General features: G+C 39.5%; 1 protein-coding gene across 2 annotated transcripts in view; it reads left to right on the forward strand.

The window, feature by feature from the left end:
- Positions 1 to 23,317, forward strand: part of TEK (TEK receptor tyrosine kinase) — a 135,689-nt gene that overhangs the window by 58,280 nt on the left and 54,092 nt on the right. For both annotated transcript variants that reach the window (XM_066368285.1, XM_066368284.1), the window contains exons 3-6: positions 8,468 to 8,578; positions 9,774 to 9,926; positions 13,841 to 13,972; positions 14,437 to 14,577. In XM_066368285.1, coding sequence (XP_066224382.1) covers positions 8,468 to 8,578; positions 9,774 to 9,926; positions 13,841 to 13,972; positions 14,437 to 14,577 — 537 coding nt within the window. The remainder of the gene's footprint in view (positions 1 to 8,467; positions 8,579 to 9,773; positions 9,927 to 13,840; positions 13,973 to 14,436; positions 14,578 to 23,317) is intronic.

Below are 23,317 nucleotides of genomic sequence, written 5' to 3' on the forward strand. Positions count from 1 at the left end.
AAAATGTATATTCTAGGGATCCATAGCCCTGATGGATCTGTGAACCTGCTACATGTATGTAATACAAAAGTCACAGCAATGAAGACAACTGTGCATTGCCAAACTGTTGGGTATCTTAAGTTTCTCATTGATTTTTTTTGATATATATATAAATATATATATATAATTATTATTATTATTATTATTATTATTATTATAGCTTCCTGAGTATTATTCCTCCTGAGTATTCTTAACAGAATCTTATATTTTCAGGGGAAAATATGGTAGGAATTTAAAAAATTTAAAGGGAAGCAGCAATCAGTAACTCAACCTAATTGGTTGTTGGTGTGTTAGTCATCTACTGCCGTAAAATGCTGTGGCACACGGTCACAGACCACAGAGTATGCAACAATTAGCATTTACTGCTCATGAGTCTAATAGTCAGCTGAGTTGCTTAGATGGCTCTGCTGATCTTGACTGGGTTTTCTCACAAGTATGGACATTAGCTGGCTGTCAGCTTATTGGGCTGGCCTGATCAGACCAGCCTGACTGTTCCATGTTCATATTATCCTTTAGCAGGCTAACCTAGGTGTGGTCTCGTAGAGATGGCAATGGTGCAAGAGAGCAAGTGAAAACACTGCGGCTTCTTGAAATCTAGTCTCAGTATTCATTCTCACACCTGCCTTATTGTATTGCCAAAAGCAAGTCAAATATCTGAGTCTTAATCAGAATGGGAGGCCACAATCCAGTAAAATGGCAAAGATTTATGGACAGAGGGAGGGATGAAGAACTGGGACCTTTTTCGTAGGCTGCCATTCTTGGGAAAATATCAGGGCTTAATTTTAAAAGTTGAGTACCCAAGCCCAGCACACAGAACACCAGAACTTTGAAAGAAGATGTGGAGAGCTTTCTGCGAGGGAGGAGTATTGCTCCTTGCTACCTCCTCACAAGGCAGTGAGGAGATGGAGGCTTTCTCCTCAAAGAATGTGGGTCAGTCTTAAGCTAAATCTTTAGGGCCGTCCACCAAACTGATGACAATTTGGAGGAGATGGTGTTATAAACACTCTTTAATGGAAGACTTGTTCTTCTCTAAGTCTTCCAGGCCTACATAGGCAGGTAGTTGTCTGCCTTTCTAACCGGGTCCCAGGTAGCAAAGTGCTCCTGAGGGAGACTATACTCAAATAGCAAGGGTTTGGTAGGACCCTAGCTGGGGCCCACCTGAAACCATTTCTTTGAATTTGCTAACAGTGGCAATTAAAAGAGTTGAAGGCAGCAATCTCATTTTAAGGTCAAAAGTGATAAAAAAAGAAATCATTATTCATTAAAAATAAAGGAAAAGTCTTCTTAGCAAAACTGTAATGCTCCCCTTTAGATGACACCGGGGCGAGTGGGAAAAGTGCAAGGCAGACATTCCCAGGAATGCAGCCCTCCGCGAGGGAAGAGGGGTGGAACAAAGGGATGTGAGGTGTGCCAAAGCTATCACGCTGAAGAGTCACCTCTGTTATGTTCCACGGGTGTCATTTGGGATTTTACTTGTATAAAGAGTTACGTCCTTTTGCTGATATTTCCACTTTCTGAATGAAGATCATCTGAGATCGGCGCCCCCATGGTTTCACAGGAATGAAATGTGGAGTGCCACTGTGCCCTCTCTGGGATGTCCTGGGATTGTCCTTACCAGTGTATAAACAAGAACTTGTAGAGCGTGCTAAACTAGAACAATGGGAGTCAAAAACCAACTGTAATGTCCCCTCCAAACGAAGAGTACAAGTTGGCACTGAGAAAGTGTAGAGTAAATTCAGTTAACTCAGGCAACTGCTGGCTTAGATAGTGAGAGACAGGTGAGAGAAGATTCATCTTCAGCTGAGGCTTAATTCTCTGTCCACCACTTACTAGCTGTGTGGACTCAGGTAAGGTAGTTAACCCTTGTAGGTATCATTTTTTATCATCTGTGAAATGAGTATAATAATACTGTACCTTCAAAATTGTCTTAAGTTTTAAATAAGATGGTATTTTTAAGAAGCCAGGAATACATTTAAAATAAGATATGATTTACACAATAGATGTGTTTCTAAAAAGCTTGTGTAAAGTGAGGCATTGCAAATATGAGTTACATAGTAATAACAATAGCACTTTATAAACTACCCTTTGTATAACACTTTCAGTGCTAACCTCTGTCCCTCAGAACACTTGTTTTTTAAAGTACAATAACTCCAACTGTAAACCTAAAACGCAACCCAAGCATAGCATAGACGTGTGGAGTGGAAGTCAGCCATATGTGGGTTTAAGCCCAGCTCTGCAACTGCATGGTATGAACCAGGAGAATTTACTTGATTGAAATCATAGTTTCCGCCCTGGCCGGTTGGCTCAGCGGTAGAGCGTCGGCCTAGCGTGTGGAGGACCCGGGTTCGATTCCCGGCCAGGGCACACAGGAGAAGCGCCCATTTGCTTCTCCACCCCTCCGCTGCGCTTTCCCTCTCTGTCTCTCTCTTCCCCTCCCGCAGCCAGGGCTCCATTGGAGCAAGGATGGCCCGGGCGCTGGGGATGGCTCTGTAGCCTCTGCCCCAGGCGCTAGAGTGGCTCTGGTCGCAACATGGCAACGCCCAGGATGGGCAGAGCATCGCCCCCTGGTGGGCAGAGCGTTGCCCCTGGTGGGCGTGCCGGGTGGATCCCGGTCGGGCGCATGCGGGAGTCTGTCTGACTGTCTCTCCCTGTTTCCAGCTTCAGAAAAATGAAAAAAAAAAAAAAAGAAATTATAGTTTCCTCATTTGAAAAAAAATGAGGATGAAGATTGAACCATGTACATTTGAGAATCAAATGAGATCACTAACCTATCTGGCTTACAGTAAATGTTCAAATATCATCACTATTATAGTGACTTGGAATAAGCAATATTTTAATGGGACTCTGAATTTTCCTACCCAATTGTGGAGAATTTTAATATCACCTATTAACATAATTATGGAGGTTTATACAAAAACAGAAAGATAGGTAGTACTTTCTTGTATTTTAATAACATCCCAAGCTGTTGAATTGGTTCTGTCTCTTTTGCTGACCATGCAATGGCTGAAATATCATGCAAGGAAAGTGATATCCTTTAGAGTGAACCAGGAAAACCTCCAAAACCCTGTCTTCGTGACATTATTAATTCCCTGGTAAAACATCATGGGAACTGAGAAGTGCCTGCCCAGGGACACAGCAGGATAGGATAAACATCAATATATTCCTGCTTGCTGCTGACTCGTGCATCTGGGGAGGAAGTGGAAAATCCATTTGAGATGTGCCAAAACACGGCTTAAATTGGCTCACATACTCCAAATGGCCAACATGTTTTTTATCAATGGCATCATGCAAAAAAATCAAAGGCAGTTTATTCAAACCTTACTGGTGATTTCATTTGGGAGTAGGGAGGCATATATGAAGTTTGAGGTATTTTCACATCCAAATCTATTTCAGAATATTCCATCAGAAGAAACATAAGTCGTTTTTCTTTCTATTTTCATTTGAGAAATAGTTTTACTTTAAGAACATGCAACTTTCCACCCATGATTTGTGAGTTGAGAGAGGTGAGCCATTTTTATCTCTATAACACAAATGAACATGTTCAAAGCATAAAGAAAGTAGGGAAATTTGAAAACAGATTCACTCATTTACTCTTTCATTCCACAAGTATTCTTAAGTCCCGATTTGTGCCGCACACAGGAGATGCAATGATAACACTTCCCAAATACTTATGTGCCCCAGCAACTTCATATATGATACATAGAATCTAGTCTTTACCAAATGCAAAGCTAGTGAGGACTATTATGAGCCCATAATAATAGATGAGGCTTGTAGCTATTGTAACTTAGGTACATTTCCACACATGGTTCCCATTGTTGGCCCTGGGATGGTTAATTCAGGCCTGATCCCAGAGGCCAGGTCCTACGCACCACCTTGTGCTGCCTTTCAGTGAGCCTGCCCTTCTGGACTGCTCAGCCTCGTAGGGGAGATACCTTAGGAGTGTGGTGCTGTAATGGGGAAGAACAGCTATGACGGCACTTAACCTGGATTCCGGGGGTTGTGGAAGGCCCCGGAAAAATGACAGCTAAATGAAGACTGACGAGTGAGTAGGGGTTAGTGAGACATAGAAGAAAGGAAGGAGCAGAAGAGCAGGGAGGAAGTTCATAGCTTAGGCACAAATGATCACACGGCCTGTGTGAAGAACCCCATATGGTCAGGACAGCTGGAATCGAGAGCTCGGAATGCAGGCCTGGCATGTGAGCAGTCTGAGGGCTGGTGTCTGGGACAGTGTGGAGCTCTTCAGTTGGAGGTTTGAGCCTTACCTTTCACACTTATTTAAGGTTAGGAGACTGTGGGTAAGGGACTCGGTTGCCCTGAAGGTTGCCTTGGTTTTCGCAAGTCAATAAACTGTGGATATCCTGTTTCACAGCGCTTCTGTAGAATTATACAAGGTGATGGTGGACATAAATATGCATTTTAAATCTTATTACTCCTAGTCCTTAACTATCCTTAAAGGAGGCAACTGAAATTTTTCTCAATTTTTTTTTTTATCCATGAGAAACATATTTTTGTTTATAACTTTTGCTACCATCTGTTTTCCTCTCCTGCCTATAAGGAATAACTGATCTGTTCATTTACAGCAAAATGGTGGGATCTTGATAACATTATACGGAGTGAAATAAGTAAATCAGAAAAAAACAAGAACTACATGATTCCATACATTGGTGGAACATAAAAACGAGACTAAGAGACATGGACAAGAGTGTGGTGGTTACCAGGGGTGGGGGGAGGGAGGACATAGGAGGGAGGGAGGGAGAGAGTTAGGGGGAGGGGGAGGGGCACAGAGAACTAGATAGAGGGTGACGGAGGACAATCTGACTATGGGCGAGGGGTATGCAACATAATTTAATGACAAGATAACCTAGACATGTTTTTCTTTGAATATATGTACCCTGATTTATTAATGTCATCCCATTAACATTAATAAAAATTTATTAAAAAAAAAAAAAAAAAAAAGAAACCCCAGGCTTGCCTGGTCAAAGCACATGTGGGAGTTGATGCTTCCAGCTCCTCCCCGTTTTCTCTTTTTCTTTATCTCTGTCTCTCCTCTCTCTAATAAAAATGAGTAAATAAAATCTAAAAAAAAAAGAAAAAAAAAAAAGGAATAACTGATCTGTGTTTTCCGTTAAGTTCTGTCAATTAATCAGTGCATCCCAGTGATCCCAAGCAGCTCATCTCCTACCCTAGGCCTTGGCAGTCTCATTGATAAAATGAGGCAGTAGGACTTTGAAGCCTTTGGAGTAGTAACATTGTCTGACCTATAGGGGTCTGCAGCCAAGCCACCTGGCTCCAGTCCTGGCTCTCCCATGACTTTGCTGGGTGATCTTGGACCTGTCATGTAACCTCTCTCACCTAACCCCATTTGTGAAATGAGGAGAATTGTAGTATCTATGCCACAGAGATATTATGAAAATTAAATATGTGTGAAGTCCTTAGAACAACGCCTGGTAATAGTAGGCACTATTAAAAGGTGCTTATTATTTTTATGATCCAGTCAAGTCATGTGACATAAATCTGTGTGCACCACATAAAATCCAAGCTCCTGTGTCATTAGGAAGCCCACAGTGCAACATTCAGCAGAGAATAATCAGTCTAGAGACATTAATGCCGGAGGTGACAGGCTTGTGACTGTGTTCCTACCTAAGAAATGGGGAGCTTAAAGGGCACAAAGTCTGAAATAATAAAGAGCCACAGAGTAGGGAAAAAGAAAAGTGACTTGGCGTTGAGCGTTGTGGGGAATCTTGGTTTCTTTTCAGAATTCAGTGCTGAATGAGAAGTCCCACGATCAGCTAAACAGTCCTCACACAAAGGGGCAGAAAATATAAACAAACCACACAGAAAGGAACAACACCATGAAATGGTCAGAAACAATTATCACGGGAGCCCAGGAGCTGTCACAGAGAGCAGGAGCTCCACAGGGGAGGCTGGCTAAATGGAGCCCTCTGTCAGGGTGAGAGGGAGCCCCGCCCACCCCCAGCCCAGGCCCAGCAGCCTTCCCTCCCGGTTGGTGCATTTCAGGCCTGTTGAAAAAGCTGCATACACATCCGTCTGTATTGCAGATGTCAGCACAGCAATGCTGCCCTTTATTTATATTTGGGAAGGATACTGACCTCTTCTAAGCATTAAGGGGCTGGGCATATATGACTTAGTGTCCCTAACAACATTTTAAGGTAAATATTTTTACTTCCAAATTACAAACGAGGATCCCGTGATGTTCAGAGGTTAAGTAACTTGCTCAAAGAGGCCCAGTAAATGGCAGATGGGAATCCCAAGCCCAGGACTGTCTTATCACAGGGTCGCAGCACCCTTTGATCGAGAGCATTGTCTCTCTGGGTTTGCCCATGTCACCATCTGCACCAAGGCGTTTATGTGGGAGTCTTGGCAGGGCACCTTGCCTGGGTCAACAGAAAAAGAGAACAAACAGACAAACTGAATCCTAGGGGTGGCTCAGAGGGCATCTCTGTCTTCACAGGGTAGCTCTCTGAGCATTTAGTCAGCTTCTCAAGTCATCCATCCAAAAGCCTCTCTATAGGGATTCAGACTTTAGTACAGGTTGCTTTGCCATTGATTTCTATTTTAGGTATATTCTAATCAGAGGATTTATTCTATAGGATATTGATTCTTCATTATTTACAGAGATTGTATTTTGTGGGTTAATAGCGAGGCAATATGCTTCAAAATAACATGTATTCAGATAGCTATGTACAGCAGTCCATGAATAGCCAACAGACCTTTAATTGTGTTGTTCAAATCTGTATTTCTCCTTACTAGTTTTTGATTTGTTTGATTAATCAGTTTCTGAGTGTTTCTTTAATGCTTGTGAATTTGTCACTTTGTTTAGTTCTGTAAGTTTTTGTTTTGTGGGTTTTAAAGCTCTGTTGTTAGGTGTGTGTACAAATTCAGGATTATTTAATTCACCTGGTGGATTATCCTGTTTTGCATTATATAAAGACCAACTTTATCCCTAAAATTTTGTTTTGGCTTTAGAATACATTTTTATTCTGATAAAAATATTGCAGTATCAGCTTTTTTTTAGTTATTAGTGCAGTACTTATATTTTCTATCCCTTTATTCTCAATCTTATATGTCATTATGCTTACTATATAGTTCATGAGAAGAGTATATATTTACATATTACATATTTAATTTATTCTGAGAATCTCTGTATTTTCTCATATATCTGTCCTGACTTATGCCATCTTATTCTGTCTTTTCTGTAAGTCATGGTTTTTCTTTGTGTGTTTTATTTCTCCTTTTATGTCTTTTCTTTACTTCCATTTTTCCTGCCCTCCATATTTAGGAAAGTTATATATTCCTTTTCTCTCTTTTTACTGGTTATCCTTACATTTTTATGTTGGCTTAACTTATATGCCAATTGTACCTCAGTAAAGTTGGAATTTAAAAAATTGGCTTCACTTAAAGCCTAGATATAATCCCCCTGTTCTTGTAGTTGTGGTTCTCTGCAGATTATAATATAAGTTAAAGGAATTCAGAAACTGTTGTAGCTTGGAGAATGTTAGATGGTTTTGTTCATACATCTTGTCCCATAAATCAAGGAACTCAGGCAATGTTTTGTTCTAACCTTAACATAGAGGCAGAAGTTTCCAAAATAATTTCATAAGCCAAATATACAATAACTTCTCCATTTTTCATCTCAGTACTCCAGTCCCATGTCTATGTCAGCTCATATAGAGGGTGTGGCAAAAGTAAGTTTACAGTTGTGACTATGTGAAACACAGAGTTTATTCTTGCATTATTATTTATTAATCATTGTATTATTTTTATAGGAACACCTGCAAACACTCTATATAGATAACTAAAGGATACAAGGCAAAATATTGGATCCCATCATTGCCTTATTCTTCAATATTCCAATATTCACACCATTACTAATAAGTGCAGCATTGTACTGATTCCGTTTGAGAAATGCTTGGGGCATTCTACAGCAATGAGAATTACTTGGAGCAACAGCAACTGAGAAGGACAAAGGGAAAAGCCATTTGGCAAATGTCCGGCTATTCATATTTTATTTCACTTTGAGGAAACTTCCTAGGGATTGGAGAAGGATTCAGATTCCTAGTTATCATAGTTTATAGTTAATAACAGGTTTTAGTTTGGTAATAGATATTAATCAACACAAATTCTTCACCACCCCAGCTAGTTGCACAGAGAAAAATGTGCATATTATGTCATGTGTATACATTTACATTTTCACAGAGGAAATAACCGTTTCTTTCATCAGAGTCTTCAAAAACTAACCTTAAGAGAGGTTAAAACCCATTAGCCACCACGGTTTTTCATATCATGAAAACCAGCTGACTCTGCCCAATGCCAGTTCTCATCTGAAGTTCAAAGTTTAGTTGCTTCTGGAGGAAATATGTGAACTCATTTTCTCATTTGTTTTCTCTCTCTCTCTCTCTTTTAAAAGCTTCCTTCCTACCAGCTACTTTAACTATGACGGTAGACAGAGGAGATAATGTGAACATATCTTTCAAAAAGGAGTTGATTAAAGAAGAAGATGCAGTAATTTACAAAAATGGTGAGTAGTTGTTTTGTTTCCTGTTAACACTGTGTTGTGAGACATCAGATAGCACAATCATATTGGGTCATTATCTTATTCCGTCCTAGGAGCAGATGTTTGGAAGAAAGCTGCTATGATGCAAGCTAGTCAAATTATGTGATAGAAGCTCTCTTAAGCAATGTGTTTGGTGACTTAATCAAGTAAATTACAGATTTATATATGTATAGGAATTTACCTGCATTATACATTTATGAATGTACAATGTGAATTATAAATATACAAGAAACTCTATTCTGTTGTGGTCAGTGGAGTTCCAAATTCTGCCATGTAAAATGTTTGCTTGTTTGAATGCAAAGTTAAGAAGTGACCAGAGTGAGCCTGGAAAGCCAACTGGCAATCATTCTGGAGTCTTAACTGTGCGACCCCAATCTGTCTCTGTCCAACTATGGTTTGGCACCACTTGGTGGCAGTTGCCTGATCCAGCTGAAATATTGCTGGGGACTATTCTGAGTTCTGTGGATGGATAGAACTTCCATTGTAGTAGTAGTTCTAGGTGTCTTCTGTAATTGGTTAGTTGGCAGGGTTACCTGACATTTCCCATCCAGATGTTTCTGTTAACCTCTCCCTGCAGAAGATAAGACTTTAGCCTAACCCCATCTTCTTGTGTTTGGCAGTAGGTCCCATAGACCAGGGGTTTCCAAACTACGGCCCCCGCCGCACTTCCGGAAGGGGCACCTCTTTCATTGGTGGTCAGTGAGAGGAGCACATTGACCATCTCATTAGTCAAAAGCAGGCCTATAGTTCCCATTGAAATACTGGTCAGTTTGTTGATTTAAATTTACTTGTTCTTTATTTTAAATATTGTATTTTTTCCTGTTTTGTTTTTTACTTTAAGATATGTGCAGTGTGCATAGGGATTTGTTCATAGTTTTTTAATAGTCTGGCCCTCCAACGGTCAGAGGGACAGTGAACTAGCCCCCTGTGTAAAAAATTTGGGGACCCCTGCCATAGACTAATAGACTATCTGCTCGATCACCTTTGTCGAATGTTGGGAGAACATGGAGCAATTCGACCTTTTCATTCTTCTCCCACATTCAACATGTGGAGCACATTTTCTATAAGGTGATGGAAAGCTGATCAATTAGAGGAGCCACACAAGGATACTGGAGTGTTTGAGTGTGACCCTTTATTGTCTACTCTCCTTCTTTACTAGGCTCTTTCATCCATTCTGTGCCCCGGCACGAAGTACCCGACATCTTAGAAGTGCATCTGCCTCATGCTCAGCCCCAGGATGCAGGAGTGTACTCGGCCAGGTACATAGGAGGAAACCTCTTCACCTCGGCCTTCACCAGGCTGATAGTCCGGAGTAAGTGACTGAGAGGCCACCATTTGTGATGGTATAGTTGTTAGGACTTTTATTTTTATTTTATTATTATTTTTTTTGTATTTTTCTGAAGTTGGAAATGGGGAGGCAGTCAGACAGACTCCTGCATGCGCCTGACCGGGATCCACCTGGCATGCCCACCAGGGGGCGATGCTCTGCCCATCTGGGGCATCGCTCTGCCGCAATCAGAGCCATTCTAGCGCCTGAGGCAGAGGCCACAGAGCCATCCCAGCACCCAGGCAAACTCTGCTCCAATGGAGCCTCGGCTGCAGGAGGGGAAGAGAGAGACCGAGAGGAAGGAGAAGGGGAGGGGTGGAGAAGCAGATGGGCGCTTCTCCTGTGTGCCCTGGCCGGGAATTGAACCTGGGACTCCTGCATGCCAGGCCGACGCTCTACCACTGAGCCAACCAGCCAGGGCCAGGACTTTTAGTAATAAACTGATTCTGGCTATTGAAGCAAGAACCAGGAATTGGTTGGAAGTATACTAAAGATGCTTAGAAAACTAATGGAAAAGCTGGCAAGCAACTTTTCAGAATAGATAGGCTCCAGGGAGGATTTGGGGCTCAGCACTGGTGGGGGAGAGTAGACTTTCTCTCTAGGATGCTGCCTACCATTACCCTGACTTAGCTTCTATGATGTTTTTATTTCCAAGTTTTGAATTCCAACAATAAAGAATAAAATTGGTCTAACATATGTTAGATGACTATTCATCTAGGCTCAGACCAACAAGGTATAGATAAGGGTGAAGCAACATACTACAGTTCAGGCACTAGGACCTCACACTTGAATAGCAGCACCATTCCCCTACAAAGGCAAAATCACAGTGAGCTGGGCAGTCTCCCGATAGGTGTCCTATAGGGGGATGAGGTAGGCCTTCTGGTTTGGTCTAATATCTGGTTAAACGTTAAGACTCCTGTAAATCCCACACTTTCCAGATCATTTAACTTTCAAATGTGACTTCTATTTTCAGGTTTGAAAAATGCAAGAGTTAAAACTAGTGCAAACTACGTTCCACCCCATTATAACTGTCAAAGTGGGGAGTAACCATCACCAGTAGTTTTTACAAGAAGTTGACCTGTATAAAGCAAAAGCATTTTCCCTGAATTTCTCCAGCTATTCCAAATATTCATGATATTAAATACGCAGGATTCAGGTCAAGTATTTGGGATGCTTTGTCATTCCTCTAGTGAGTGGGATCCCTAACCCATGAAGAGTATTTGTTTTGCTTTGCATTATATTCATTTGTTCATTTATTCATTCAGCAGGTATGTGTTGATTATTACTACATCAGGCATTGTACTGATGTTGAGAATATAGATAATAAGATGAGCCACTGTCTGCTGAATAATTCCCAATTAGAGCAGGTACTTACATAAACAGATAAACAGATATTGCAATATGACAATAAAAGCATAAAGTGTGGTTCATTTAGTTTAGGCAGGTAAAATCCCCTTTTATTCCACTACACTCATGGAAAGTCTGAATGGCAAGGACACAATTTATATTCATTTCTTAGATTGTTTCTCTTCAGTCTATTATAGCACCATGTATCATGGTGCTCAGAGTCTTGGGTAAATGGTGGGTTTTCCAGCAGCATCAGAAACCTCAGAATTTGATATATAGTAAAAAAAGTTTAGAGCTATTTAAAAATGACTTAGCATAGACTAGTTATTAAAACTCACCTGAACTTTTAAGATAAAGCGAAAGACTTTAAGCACATGTTGATATTCAAGTGGTCTGGTCTCTTTCTCAGACTGCTAGGAGCACATGTTTATTCTCTTTTCCTCTTGGGAGTATTTCAATGAAACTGTTTAGTATCATAGCTAATATCTAAAATCATTCTAAGAAATTTGAGTTTGGGTATAATCCCATTTAAAAGTATTTCCCCCCAGTATAACCTTTCTGATATTCATACATTCGTTCATTCCTCATAACTGTAGGATGTCTCTCTCCAGAATGAACTGAAGCCTAGGAATTGTCAGTGCTTAAAGCCTGTGTATTACAAAACCACACTGGTTTATGTGCATGAAATTTCTTTTCAGTATCAGTTCTCTCCCTGACAGTATTCCTCACAAGCACTAAGCTTATAGGATTTCTCTCTGCATGCCATGAATATGTGGTTTGTGGTTTCCTGACACACAAACCATGAGGCTTTTGATGAAAATAAAATAAGAAAACCTAGTTGCACATTTGTTGCTTATAAAAAACCCCCTCTTTTTCTGACTTCTCTATGCCTAAAAGATCATCCTGATTATTCCCTTGACCTCTATTCTCTCCCCTCCCCAGGAAGTGGTGTGGAGGACACCAGTGGTGTGGACAGGTCTCCAGATCGGCACAGGGCTAGAGACATATTTGATGTGGAAGGAAGCCTGTTTCCTTCTCCAGTGTGTGCCCTCATTGCTCTTCGCCAGGTGCAAACAGCTTGTGGTCAGGCTCTTCAGAAATCAGTAGTTGTGCAAAACCATTTTTCCCTTTATATATTAAGGCATATAAATATTAGCTTTTAGACATTTTGTAGCGTTATCTAGTAACTGGAAGCCTGTAAGAAAAGGTCTGTGTTGACAGTCTCTCTGATTATTTTAGAGAAAATACTGATAACCAGGAGCTCTTGCCAAAGAAATTACAGGGTGACATCAGCTATAGGCACAGTTCCAAGCTTAACCATCATGAAACTAACATTCAGGGACAGTGATACTCAGAAGAAAAGTTAAATAAAACTCCTGACCACAAAGATCACCCCAACCCCCCTGGATTTTCCCTATATCAGAAGGTATCCATAGACCTAATTAACAATCGTTTTTTAAAATTTTATTTTATTTTTAAATTTTTAAGTGAGAGTAGGGGAGATACAGAGACAGACTCCTGCATGCCCCCCGACCAGGATCCACCTGGAAACCCCCAGCTAGAGTCGATGCTTTGCCCATCTGAGGCTGCTCGCAACCAAGCTATTTTTAGCACCTGAGGTGGAGGCTCTATGGAGCCATCCTCAGTGCCTGGAGCCAATGTGCTTGAATAAATCAAGCCATGGCTGTGGGAGAGAGAGAGAACAGAAGAGAGAAGGGGAAGTGGAGGGGAGGAGACGCAGATGGTAGCCTCTCCTGTGTGCCCTTACTGGGAATCGACTTCAATATGCCAAGTAGATACTGTACCACTGAGCCAATTGGCCAGGGCCCTAATTAATAATCTAAAGTCACCTAGTGCTGGAGAGAAGTAGCCAGGAAATATGAATCTAGAAGCATTTTACTACTCTTGTATATTTGTTTCACTTTTTATGTTTTCTATCTGAAAAATGGGTGGATGCTACTAGTTTCTGCTTCTCTTTTAAACCATATCCCTTCTCCACATACTCTAAATACTCAAACTCTCGCTGTATCAGAATCATCTGGAAAGCTTGTTAAGCATGGTTGCTAGACCACCACCAGAGTTTCTCATCAGGAGCTCATGGGTGGGGAATCTGAGATTTGCATGTCTAATAGTCTCTTGGGTAATGGAGATGCTGCTGATTAAGGATTGCACTTGGAAACCACTGCGCCAGTCTTTAATCACACCTGCAGCTCCTTTTGGCCTTGCCTCCACCTGGAACACATTCTACAGTCCCATCTTTTTTACTATTCAGGTGTTCCTGCAGATTCATCTCATGTACCACCTCCTCTGGGAAGCCTTCCTTTATGCCCTCTCCCATCTCCAATGCAGGAATAGGTGCTTTTTTTTGTCCTTGTTTTTATCATTATTTTCTGTTAACATATCTGTTTCCCACATTTGACTATTAGCTTTTTAAAAGTAGAGATTTTATTTTATTTATATTCACTCACTAGGGTCCACTGAAATGACTGACAGGTAGCAGGTTTGTTGTCAATGTCCTTTACTTACCACAGCCTTGTTTTCCTTGACAAAAGGATGTGAAGCTCAGAAGTGGGGCCCTGACTGTAACCGTGTCTGCACTGCCTGCGTGAACAGTGGTGTCTGCCATGAGGATACTGGGGAGTGCATCTGCCCCCCTGGGTTTATGGGGAGAACGTGTGAGAAGGGTGAGTCAAGAGGACTTGATGAGTAAGTTGTGGATTTAAAAAGACATCACTGGCTCTAGAGTTTTATATTGGGACAGAGTTGGAAATGGAAGTTAGATGGTTTCTGGTTAGGCATACGTGTGAATGAAAAAAAGACGCCTTTCCTAAAGGAAGGCTTTTTACTGTCAACTACTAGAAAGTTACAACACAAACAAGTCTACAACATCTATGATGTGAATGGCACCCCCTAAGTCTGTGCTGCACACACTTGCGTAACTGTGGGTTGTGGCTCTGATATTCTCCCCAGAAGGCAGTTTTATTGTCTGTAAAATAGGCTTTCAGGATGTGTTCACTCTGCCGATGCCATGACTGAGATTGGATTATTTTTTATGTTCAGTGGTCTAGGAGAGACCCTTTAAAAGAAGAATTATGCATTTGAAAGGGTTGCATATTTGACTCTTAATCATCTTTTTCTCCCCCTAAAGCTTGTGAACTGCACACATTTGGCAGAACTTGTAAAGAGAGGTGTAGTGGACCGGAGGGATGCAAGTCCTATGTGTTCTGTCTCCCAGACCCCTATGGGTGTTCCTGCGCCACAGGCTGGAAGAGTCTGCAGTGCAATGAAGGTATGTAGTGCAATCACACCCCTGAACAGAAAATGTTCGAGCAGCTATAAGAGGGTTTGGCTTGTTGGAAATCAGAGTGTAGGTAGGCTATACTTGGATTACTCAGTCAACTATCTGCTGCTGAGCTACAGGGTTTTGAATCAAAGATGATTTCATGAAAAGTTAATTATGCTTTCGCATTGAGACCTGGACCTCATAGAAAGTGCTTCTCAGACACATCACCTGGGGATCCTGTTAAAACACAGATTCTGATTTCATGGGGCTGGACTGGGGCCTGCGGTTCTGCATTTCTAAAAGGCTCCCACGTGGTGCTGATGTGTTGGCATTCAGACCACATGTTGAGTTGGAAGGCCACAGACTTGTTTATTCAGTGCATCATAAACATCAGCACTTGTGGGTCAGATCCAGACAGGATCTGGTATCTGGAAATTGAGAAAGTTAAGATTTTACCTTCTCTGGACCTTACTCATGCAATACTAACTTCACCTCTCAAAGATTCTCTCTGCCCTTTCTAAAATATACTTTCCCATTTGGTAAGGCCCAAAGGTGTGTGTTACCCATCTATTTTCCAGTATGTGAGTCACATACTGTGACACAATAGCTGTAACCTGTAGCCAAACAGACCAGATCTTTTCTAGTGAATATAAATGGAGTGAGTTAGAGCTCAAAGGGTTTTCACTATTTACCCCACAAAATCAGCTTTTTCCACATCTGGACTGTTGGAAGCTCTGACGGGGACCCCAGCAACCTGATAACAATGCCGCTAGTCAGTGCAGTTCAGTAGAAATATAAGCAAGACACATCTATAGTTGCATTTTTCTAGTAGCTACATTAAAAAAGTAAAATAGGTAAAATAATTTTAATATATACCCCAATATATCAAAAATATTTTAATAAGTAATTAATAGAAAAATGATACCTATTTTTACACTAAGTGTGAAATGAAACAATGAAAAGCCATAGCAGTGGAGAAATCCTATCTGATCTCAGAAATGTGCGCCTTAAGAGTAAAAGGTGCCTCCAGATGGGAGATGCTGTCTCTTTTAAAATACATATATATACATTATAAAATCTTATAAAAAAATTTAAAAATGTGCATATGTAAATACTGCTAGGGCATGGGAAGGGGTACATGCATGTTAGAAGTCTAAAATATAAGCTTCATCAGCTTCACACTGAATGTGCCTCTCAATCCAGGTTTGTAAGAGTGCATTTATTAACACATCCCAGCCCATGCCTGGTTCAAGAAATCACTAAAATTTTATAAACTGGAATATTCTAGTGTTCTCCCAACTCCTTCCTAGGACCTCAATTTACTTATGTGCCAGACCATTGATATTGTCCCTTAGGTCACTGGAACTCTAATCATTTTTTTTTTTTTTTTTTGTGGCAGAGACAGGAAGAGTCAGAGAGAGGGACAGACAGACAGGAAGAAAGAGAGATGAGAAATATCAATTCTTTGTTGTGGCTTTCTAGTTGTTCACTGTTTGCTTTCTCATATGTGCCTTGACTAGGGGGCTACAGCAGACTGAGTCACCCCTTGCTCAAGCCAGTGACCTTGGGCTCAAGCTGGTGAGCCTTGCTCAAACCAGATGAGCCCACACTCAAGCTGGCGACCTCAGGGTCTCAAACCTGGGTCCTCCACATCCCAGTCCGACGCTCTATCCACTCCACCACTGCCTGGTCAGGCTCTAATAATTTCTTTCTAATTTTTTCCCTATCTGTATTCTTCAGACTGGATGTCATTGGCTCTTTCTTCTGTCTCTCCATTTGTTGCTAAGTCCATATAGTGATATTTTTATTTCAGTTGTCCAGTTCTAAAATGTTTTTGATTATTTTCTTTTAATTTTTATTGAATTTATTGGAATAACATTGATTAATAAAATTATATAGGTTTCAGGTGTATAATGCTATAACACATCATCTATATATATTGTGTGTTCATCAACCAAAGTCAAGTCTCCTTCTACCACTATTTATCCACCCCTTTACCCTCTTCTGTGTCCTTCCACCTCACTTTCCCTCTGATAATTACCACATTGTTGTCTATGTTGGTAAGTTGTTTTTTTTTGGCTTAATCCTTTCACCTTTTTCACCCAACCCTTCCCCCTTCCCATCCAAAAGCTGTCAGTCTATTTTCTGTATCTATGAGTCTGTTTCTATTTTGTTTGTTTTGTTCATTAGATCCCACATACAAGTGAAATCATATAGTACTTGTCTTTTTCTAATAAGGCTTGTTTAGCATAATGCTCTCCAGGTCCATTCATGCTATCTCAAAAGGTAAGATTTCCTTACTTATTACAACTCAGTGGTATTCCATGTGTAACAGCTTTTTTATCCACTCATCTACTGATGGGTACTTGGCGGCTCCCAAATCCTACCAATTGTCAATAATGCTGCAGTGAACATAGGGTGCATATATTCTTATGAATTAGTGTTTCAAGTTTCTTCAGATAAATTCCCAGAAGTGGAATTGCTGGGTCATAAGGCAGTTCTATTTTTTAATTTTTTGAGGTAACTCCATACTGTTTTCCACAGTGGCTGCACCAATCTGCATTCCCACCAGCAGTGTGTGAGGGTTCCTTTTTCTCCACATCCTCTTCAACTCTTGTTGTTTATTGATTTATTGATAATAGCCATTCTGATAAGTTTGAGGTGATATCTCATTGTGGTTTTAATTTGCATTTCTCTGATGCTTAGTGATGTTGAGCATTTTTCATATGTCTATTGGCCATCTCTTGTCTTCTACAGAGATGTGTCTATTCAGGTCCTTTGCCAATTTTTTAATTGGATTGGTTATTTATTTTATTTATTTGGTGTTGAGTTGTATAAGTTCTTTATATATTTTGGATATTAATCCCTTATTATGTTATCACTGGTAATATGTTCTCCCATTCAGCAGTTGTCTTTTCATTTTTTTGATGGTTTCCTCTGCTGTACAAAAATATTTTAGTTTGATGTAGTACCATTTGCTTATTTTTTTTTCTTTTGTTTCCCTTGCCTAAGAGACATACCAGAAAAAAAATATTGCTTTAAGAAATCTCAGAGACCTTACTGCCTATGCTTCCTTCTAGGATTTTTATGGTTTTGAGTCTTATATTTAAATCTTTAATACATTTTGAGTTTAGTCTTGTGTATGATGTAACTTCATTTTTTTTTGCACATATCTGTCCTATTTCCCAGCACCATTTAATGAATAGACTGTCTTTACCTCATTGTATGTTCTTGAATCCTTTCTCAAATATTAATTGACTATAAAGGAGTGGATTTATCTCTGAGCTCTCTATTCTGTTCCATTGATCTATGTGTCTGTATATTTTTATGTCAATACCATGATGTTTCAATCACTATAGCCTTGTAGTATAGTTTGATATCAAGTAACTTGATTCCTCCAAATTTGTTCTTCTCAAGATTGCTGTGGCTATGCAGGACCTTTTGTGGTTCCATATACATTTTAGGAATATTTGTTCTAGTTCTGTGAAACACACCATTGATATCTTGATAGGAATTGCATTGGATCTATATGTTGCTTTGGGTCATATGAACATTTTAATGATGTTAGATCCATGAGTACAGTATATATTTCCTCTTATTGTATCTTTTTCAATTTCTTTCTTCAATGTCTTATAATTTTCTGAGTACAGGTCTTTTACTTCTTAGGTTAAATTTATTTCTAGTTTTTGTTGTTGATGCAATTGTAAATGGGATTGTTTTCTTACTTTCCTTTTCTGATAGTTTATTATTGTTACATAAAAATGCAACTAATTTCTGGACGTTTATGTTGTATCTTGCTACTTTACTGAATTCATTTTTTAGTTCTAGTAGTTTTTTGGCAGAATCTTTAGGGTTCTGTATATACAGTATCATATCATCTGGAAATTGACAGTTTTACTTCTTCCTTTCCAGTTTGGGTGCCTTTTATTTTTTCTTCTTGCTTGATTGCTCTGTCTGAGACTTCTAGTACTGTGTTGAAAAAGAGTGGTAAAAGCAGACATTCCTGTCTTGTTCCCAGTCTCTAGGGAAACACTTTTAGTTTTTGCCAATTGACTATTGATATTGGATATAGGTTTTTATATATGGTCTTTATTTATTTGGAAATATGTTCCCACTTTCTTAGAGTTTTTATTATAAATGGGTGCTAAATTTTATCAAATGTATACTTCTTCTGCATCAATTGATATGATCTTATAATTTTATCCTTCATTTTGTTTATATGGTGTATCATGTTTATTAATTAGCAGATATTGTACTAACCTTGAATCCCTAGAAAAAACCCAGCTTGTTCATGGTGTATGATCATTTTAATGTATTGCTGAGTCCAGTTTGCTAATATTTTATGGAAGATTTTAGCATCTAGGTTTATCAGGGATATGGGCCTATAATTTTTTTTCCTTATAGTGTTCTTACTTAGTTTTGGAATTAAGATAATGCCAGCCTCATAAAATGAGTTTGAGAGCCTTTCCTCTTCTTGGGAGATTTTTGGAATAGTTTACAAAAAATAGGCGTTAGTTCTTCTTCGAATGTTTGCTAAAAATTCACCTGTGAAGCCAACTGGTCCTGAACTTATGTATGTTGTAACGTTTTGATTACTGCTTCCATTTCACTCATTATAATCTGTCTGGATTCTCTGATTCTTTCTGATTTGGTTTTAGAAAACTTATGTTTATCTAGATTGTCCAACTTGTTGGCATATAGTTGTTTGTAATTTTTTTTCTTTTCTTTCTTTCTTTATTTTATTCTTTCTTTCTTTATTATTATTTTTTTTTTTACAATTTTTTGTATTTCCCTGGTGTCAGTTGTTACTGCTCCTCTTTCATTTTTGATTTTATTAATTTGGGTCCTCTTTTTGTTTTTTCTTAATGAGTCTAGTAGTTAAAGGTCTGTCAATATTGTTTATTTTTTAAAAAAACTAGCTCTTGGTTTTATTGATTTTTTGTATTTTTTAGACTATTTTATTTATTTATTCTCTGATTTTTATTATTTCCTTTCTTTTACTCACTTTGGGCTTTGTTTATTGTCCTTTTTCTAGTTCCTTTAAGTGTAAAATTAGATTGTTTATTTATACTTTTTCTTGCTTATTTCTTTGTTTCTTTGTTTCTTCCTTTCTTTTTTTTTTGAGACAGGAGGGGAGATAGTATGACAGATTTCCACATAAGCCCCAACTGGGATCCACCAGGCAACCTCCATCTGGGGTCAGTAGTTGAACCAATTGAGCCACTGTCTGTGGGAGGGGAAGAGGGAGAGAAGGGTGAGAGAGAGGGGGACAGAAGCAGATGGTTGCAGATGGTTGCTTTTCTTGTGTGCTCTGACTGGGAATTGAACCCAGGATGTTCATATGCTGAGCTGATGTTCTATCCACTGAGCCAACCAGCCAGGGTCTTTCTTGTTTCTCAATATAGTCCCATAATGCTATAAAGTTCTCTTTTAGGAATTCTCCTGTGCTTCAGTGTCCCATGATTTTAGGGTTGTTTATGTCTCATTTTCATTTCTTTCAAGGTATCTTTTGATTGCTTTTTGATTTCACTGTTAACCTATTCATTGTTTAGTAATATATTATTTAGATTTCATGTCTTTGTTTTCAGGTTTTTTCTTTTGATTGATTTCTAGTTTCATACCATTATGGTCAGAGAAGATGCTCGATATGATTGCAATTTTCTTAAATTTATTGAGATTTGTTCTAATATGTGGTCTATCCTAGAAAATGTTTCATGTGGACTTGAAAAGAACATGTATTCTGCTGCTTTTTGGTGAAATGCTCTGAAGATACCAATTAAATTCATCTGGTGTAGTATGTCATTTAAGGCCACTTATTACTTGTTTTTCTGTGTGGAAGACCTATCCATTGTGTCAATAAGGTGTTGAAATCTCATACTATGACTATATTGCTGTAGATCTCTTCCTTTATGTTCATCAAGATTTTCTTTATATTTTTAGGTGCTCCTATTTTGGGCATATAAATGTTTACAAGGATTATGTCCTCTTGTTTGATTTAGCATTATGTAATGTCCTTCTTTGTCTCTTACTATAGCTTTTGTTTTAGTCTATTTAGTCAGATATTTGTATTTCTATCCCAGCTTATTTATTTTCATTTTCATGAAATATCTTTTTTCATCCCTTCATGTTAGTGTGTGTGTGTTTCATTCTGAAGTAAGTCTCTTGTAGACAACATACACAGTGGTATCTTGAGATACAAATTTAACTTGTTCTGTAACCGAGCTCGTAAGTCAGTCAACTCACATATCAAACTGCCAATACTGGACCCATGAGCCAACGCACCAACTAGCGGCAGCTTCCCGGATCACGACTTGTATCTCGGAATTTTGCTTGGATCTCAAACAAAAATATGGACTAAGTTGCAACTCGGATCTTAAAAAATTCGTATGTTGGTCTGTTTGTATCTCAAGGTACCACTGTATATGAGATTGTTTTCTTATCCATTCCGTTATCCTATGCCTTTTGATTAGTGCATTTATGCCATTTACATTTAAAGTGATTAGTGGCAGGTATGTATTTATTGCCAGTTTGTTCTTTATAACTATGGTCTTCTGCTTTTTTTGTTGTTGTTATTTGCTTATTTCTCCTTTTCTTCTTCTTTTTTTAAAAAAAACCCTTTAACATTTTTTGTAATACTGGTTTGGTAGTGATGAACTCCATTAGCTTCTTCTTGCCTAAGAAGCTCTTTATTTCTCTTTCCATTTTAAATGCTACTTTTGCTGGGTAAAGTAGTTTTGGTTGTGGGTCTTTGCTATTCAGCGCTTTAAATATTTCATGCCAATCCTTCCTAACATGAAGTGTTTCTTTTGAAAAATCAGCTGTCAGTGTTATGGGAGTTAATGTGTAGGTAACTAAATTATCTTTCTCTTGCTTCTTTTAAGATTCTCTCTTAGTCCTTAACCTTTACCATTTTAATTATGCTGTGTCTTGGTGTGGGCCTCTTTGGATTCATCCTGTTTTAGATTTTCTATACTTCTTAAACTTGTGTGTCTTTCTCTTTTACCAGTTAGGAAAGTTTTCCATCATTATTTCTTGAAATAGATTCTCAATCTTTTGCTTTCTCTCTTCTCCTATAATGTGGATGTTGTTATGCTTCATGTTGTTATGCATCATGTTTAAGGGACCTAAAGGTCCCTTAAATCAGTGGTTTTCAAGTATAACTCTTTCGATTGGTGCTGATCCACCAGAAATTTTGTAATGATCTGTGAAAGAGTTAACCACCCTCTTTTGTGTATCTACACAAAATTTCTGGTGGACCCACACCTGTCTATGGATTGGCAGTTGGAAACCACTACCTTAAACTTTCCTCATTTTTAAATTCTTTTTTTCTTTTTGTTTCACTGATTGGGTATATTCTACTACCTTGTCTTCCAAATCTCTGATTCCATCCTCTGTTTCATTCAACCTATTGTTTATTCCTTCTAGTGTATTCTTCATTTCAGATATTGTATTCTTCATTTGTGACTAGTTCTTTTTTATGGTTTCTGTCATTTTTATGCTTTGCTGTCTCTTGTTGAAGTTCTCACTAAGTTCCTGGAGCATCCTTATGACCATTTTTAAAAAATTCTATATCTGATCCCTGGGTTATGTGGGCCCTACTGTTGTAATCAATCCTGACCACAGTGTACAAGCTACTGTACAGGTGCTGATCACACTAAGAGAAATTTGCCTGAGCAGGGTTATAGTACCTGCCAAGATCTTTTTCTAGATATGCCACCTGAGAAGCTAATTGGAACCTGCTCTAATGTCTGAATATGGCTATTCTGTGTTGGCTCTGGGACCTCTTAGGAGGAACTCTGGTGCAGGCCAATATCAGATGCTGTGTGTAACTGTCCCTGGATAACTTTTTTGGAGCTACAAGGTGATCCACAGTTTATGGCTACCTCTGCTAGTCTAGGGCATGTATGAGAAGGACCAAGCTGTGGACGAAGGCTGACTTTTATCAGCACCAAACCCAGGGGTAGGTCAGCAAAAGTCCCAAGGCACCCCAAGATCTATCTCTGCTTGCCTCCACTTACCAGCTGCCTGGTAGTCTCAGTCACTGAAAGAGCAGTACTTGAGCTGCACAAGGAAGATTCTCAGTGAGTCACCAGATAAGGGCAAGTAATGTTCACTGGATTGATACAGGTCAAATTCAGTGTCAACCCTGGGTTTGTGGCAACTTATCAAATGTCTTAGATTATACCAAGTATAATTGCCACCCACCAGGTGCCTGCAGATCTTTGTGTTGGGAAAGGATTACAGGGTTGTCAGGGTGAGGCCAGTAGAGTTTATCAGGCCTAAAGAGGCCAATATTTGGTTTTGTAAAAAGAGGGCTCTGCACCAGTGAGGCATGTGAGCAAAAATAGCCCCTGTTCTAGTGCCACACAACTCAGCCTGTCAGAGATTCTGCCAGGAGCTCAATATCAACAGGGTGGGGCTGTGGCGAGTCAGGTGGATGAGGCTAGTTGATCTCTCATGAGTGGGAGTTGCTGTTCAGGCTGAAGGTGAGAAGAGTGGCCCCTTCCTCAGAACCACACAACTCAGTCTGCTCCAGATTCTTCCCAGATCTCAGTAGGATGGGGCCACCAAGAGCTGAGAGGGTGTGTCCACTTGGAACCTGGAGAGGAGGTTAGAATATCTCCTGTAAAGGAGAGGCATGAGTCAGGTTCAGGGGACAGAGATAGAAGTGGCCATACCACTCAGTCACTGACATCCCTTGAGTCTTCCCAAACCTCTATACCATGGCTCAGGCAGCTGACTCCTC

Source organism: Saccopteryx leptura, chromosome 2, assembly GCF_036850995.1.
Source record: "Saccopteryx leptura isolate mSacLep1 chromosome 2, mSacLep1_pri_phased_curated, whole genome shotgun sequence".
In the NCBI taxonomy this organism is placed as follows: domain Eukaryota; kingdom Metazoa; phylum Chordata; class Mammalia; order Chiroptera; family Emballonuridae; genus Saccopteryx; species Saccopteryx leptura.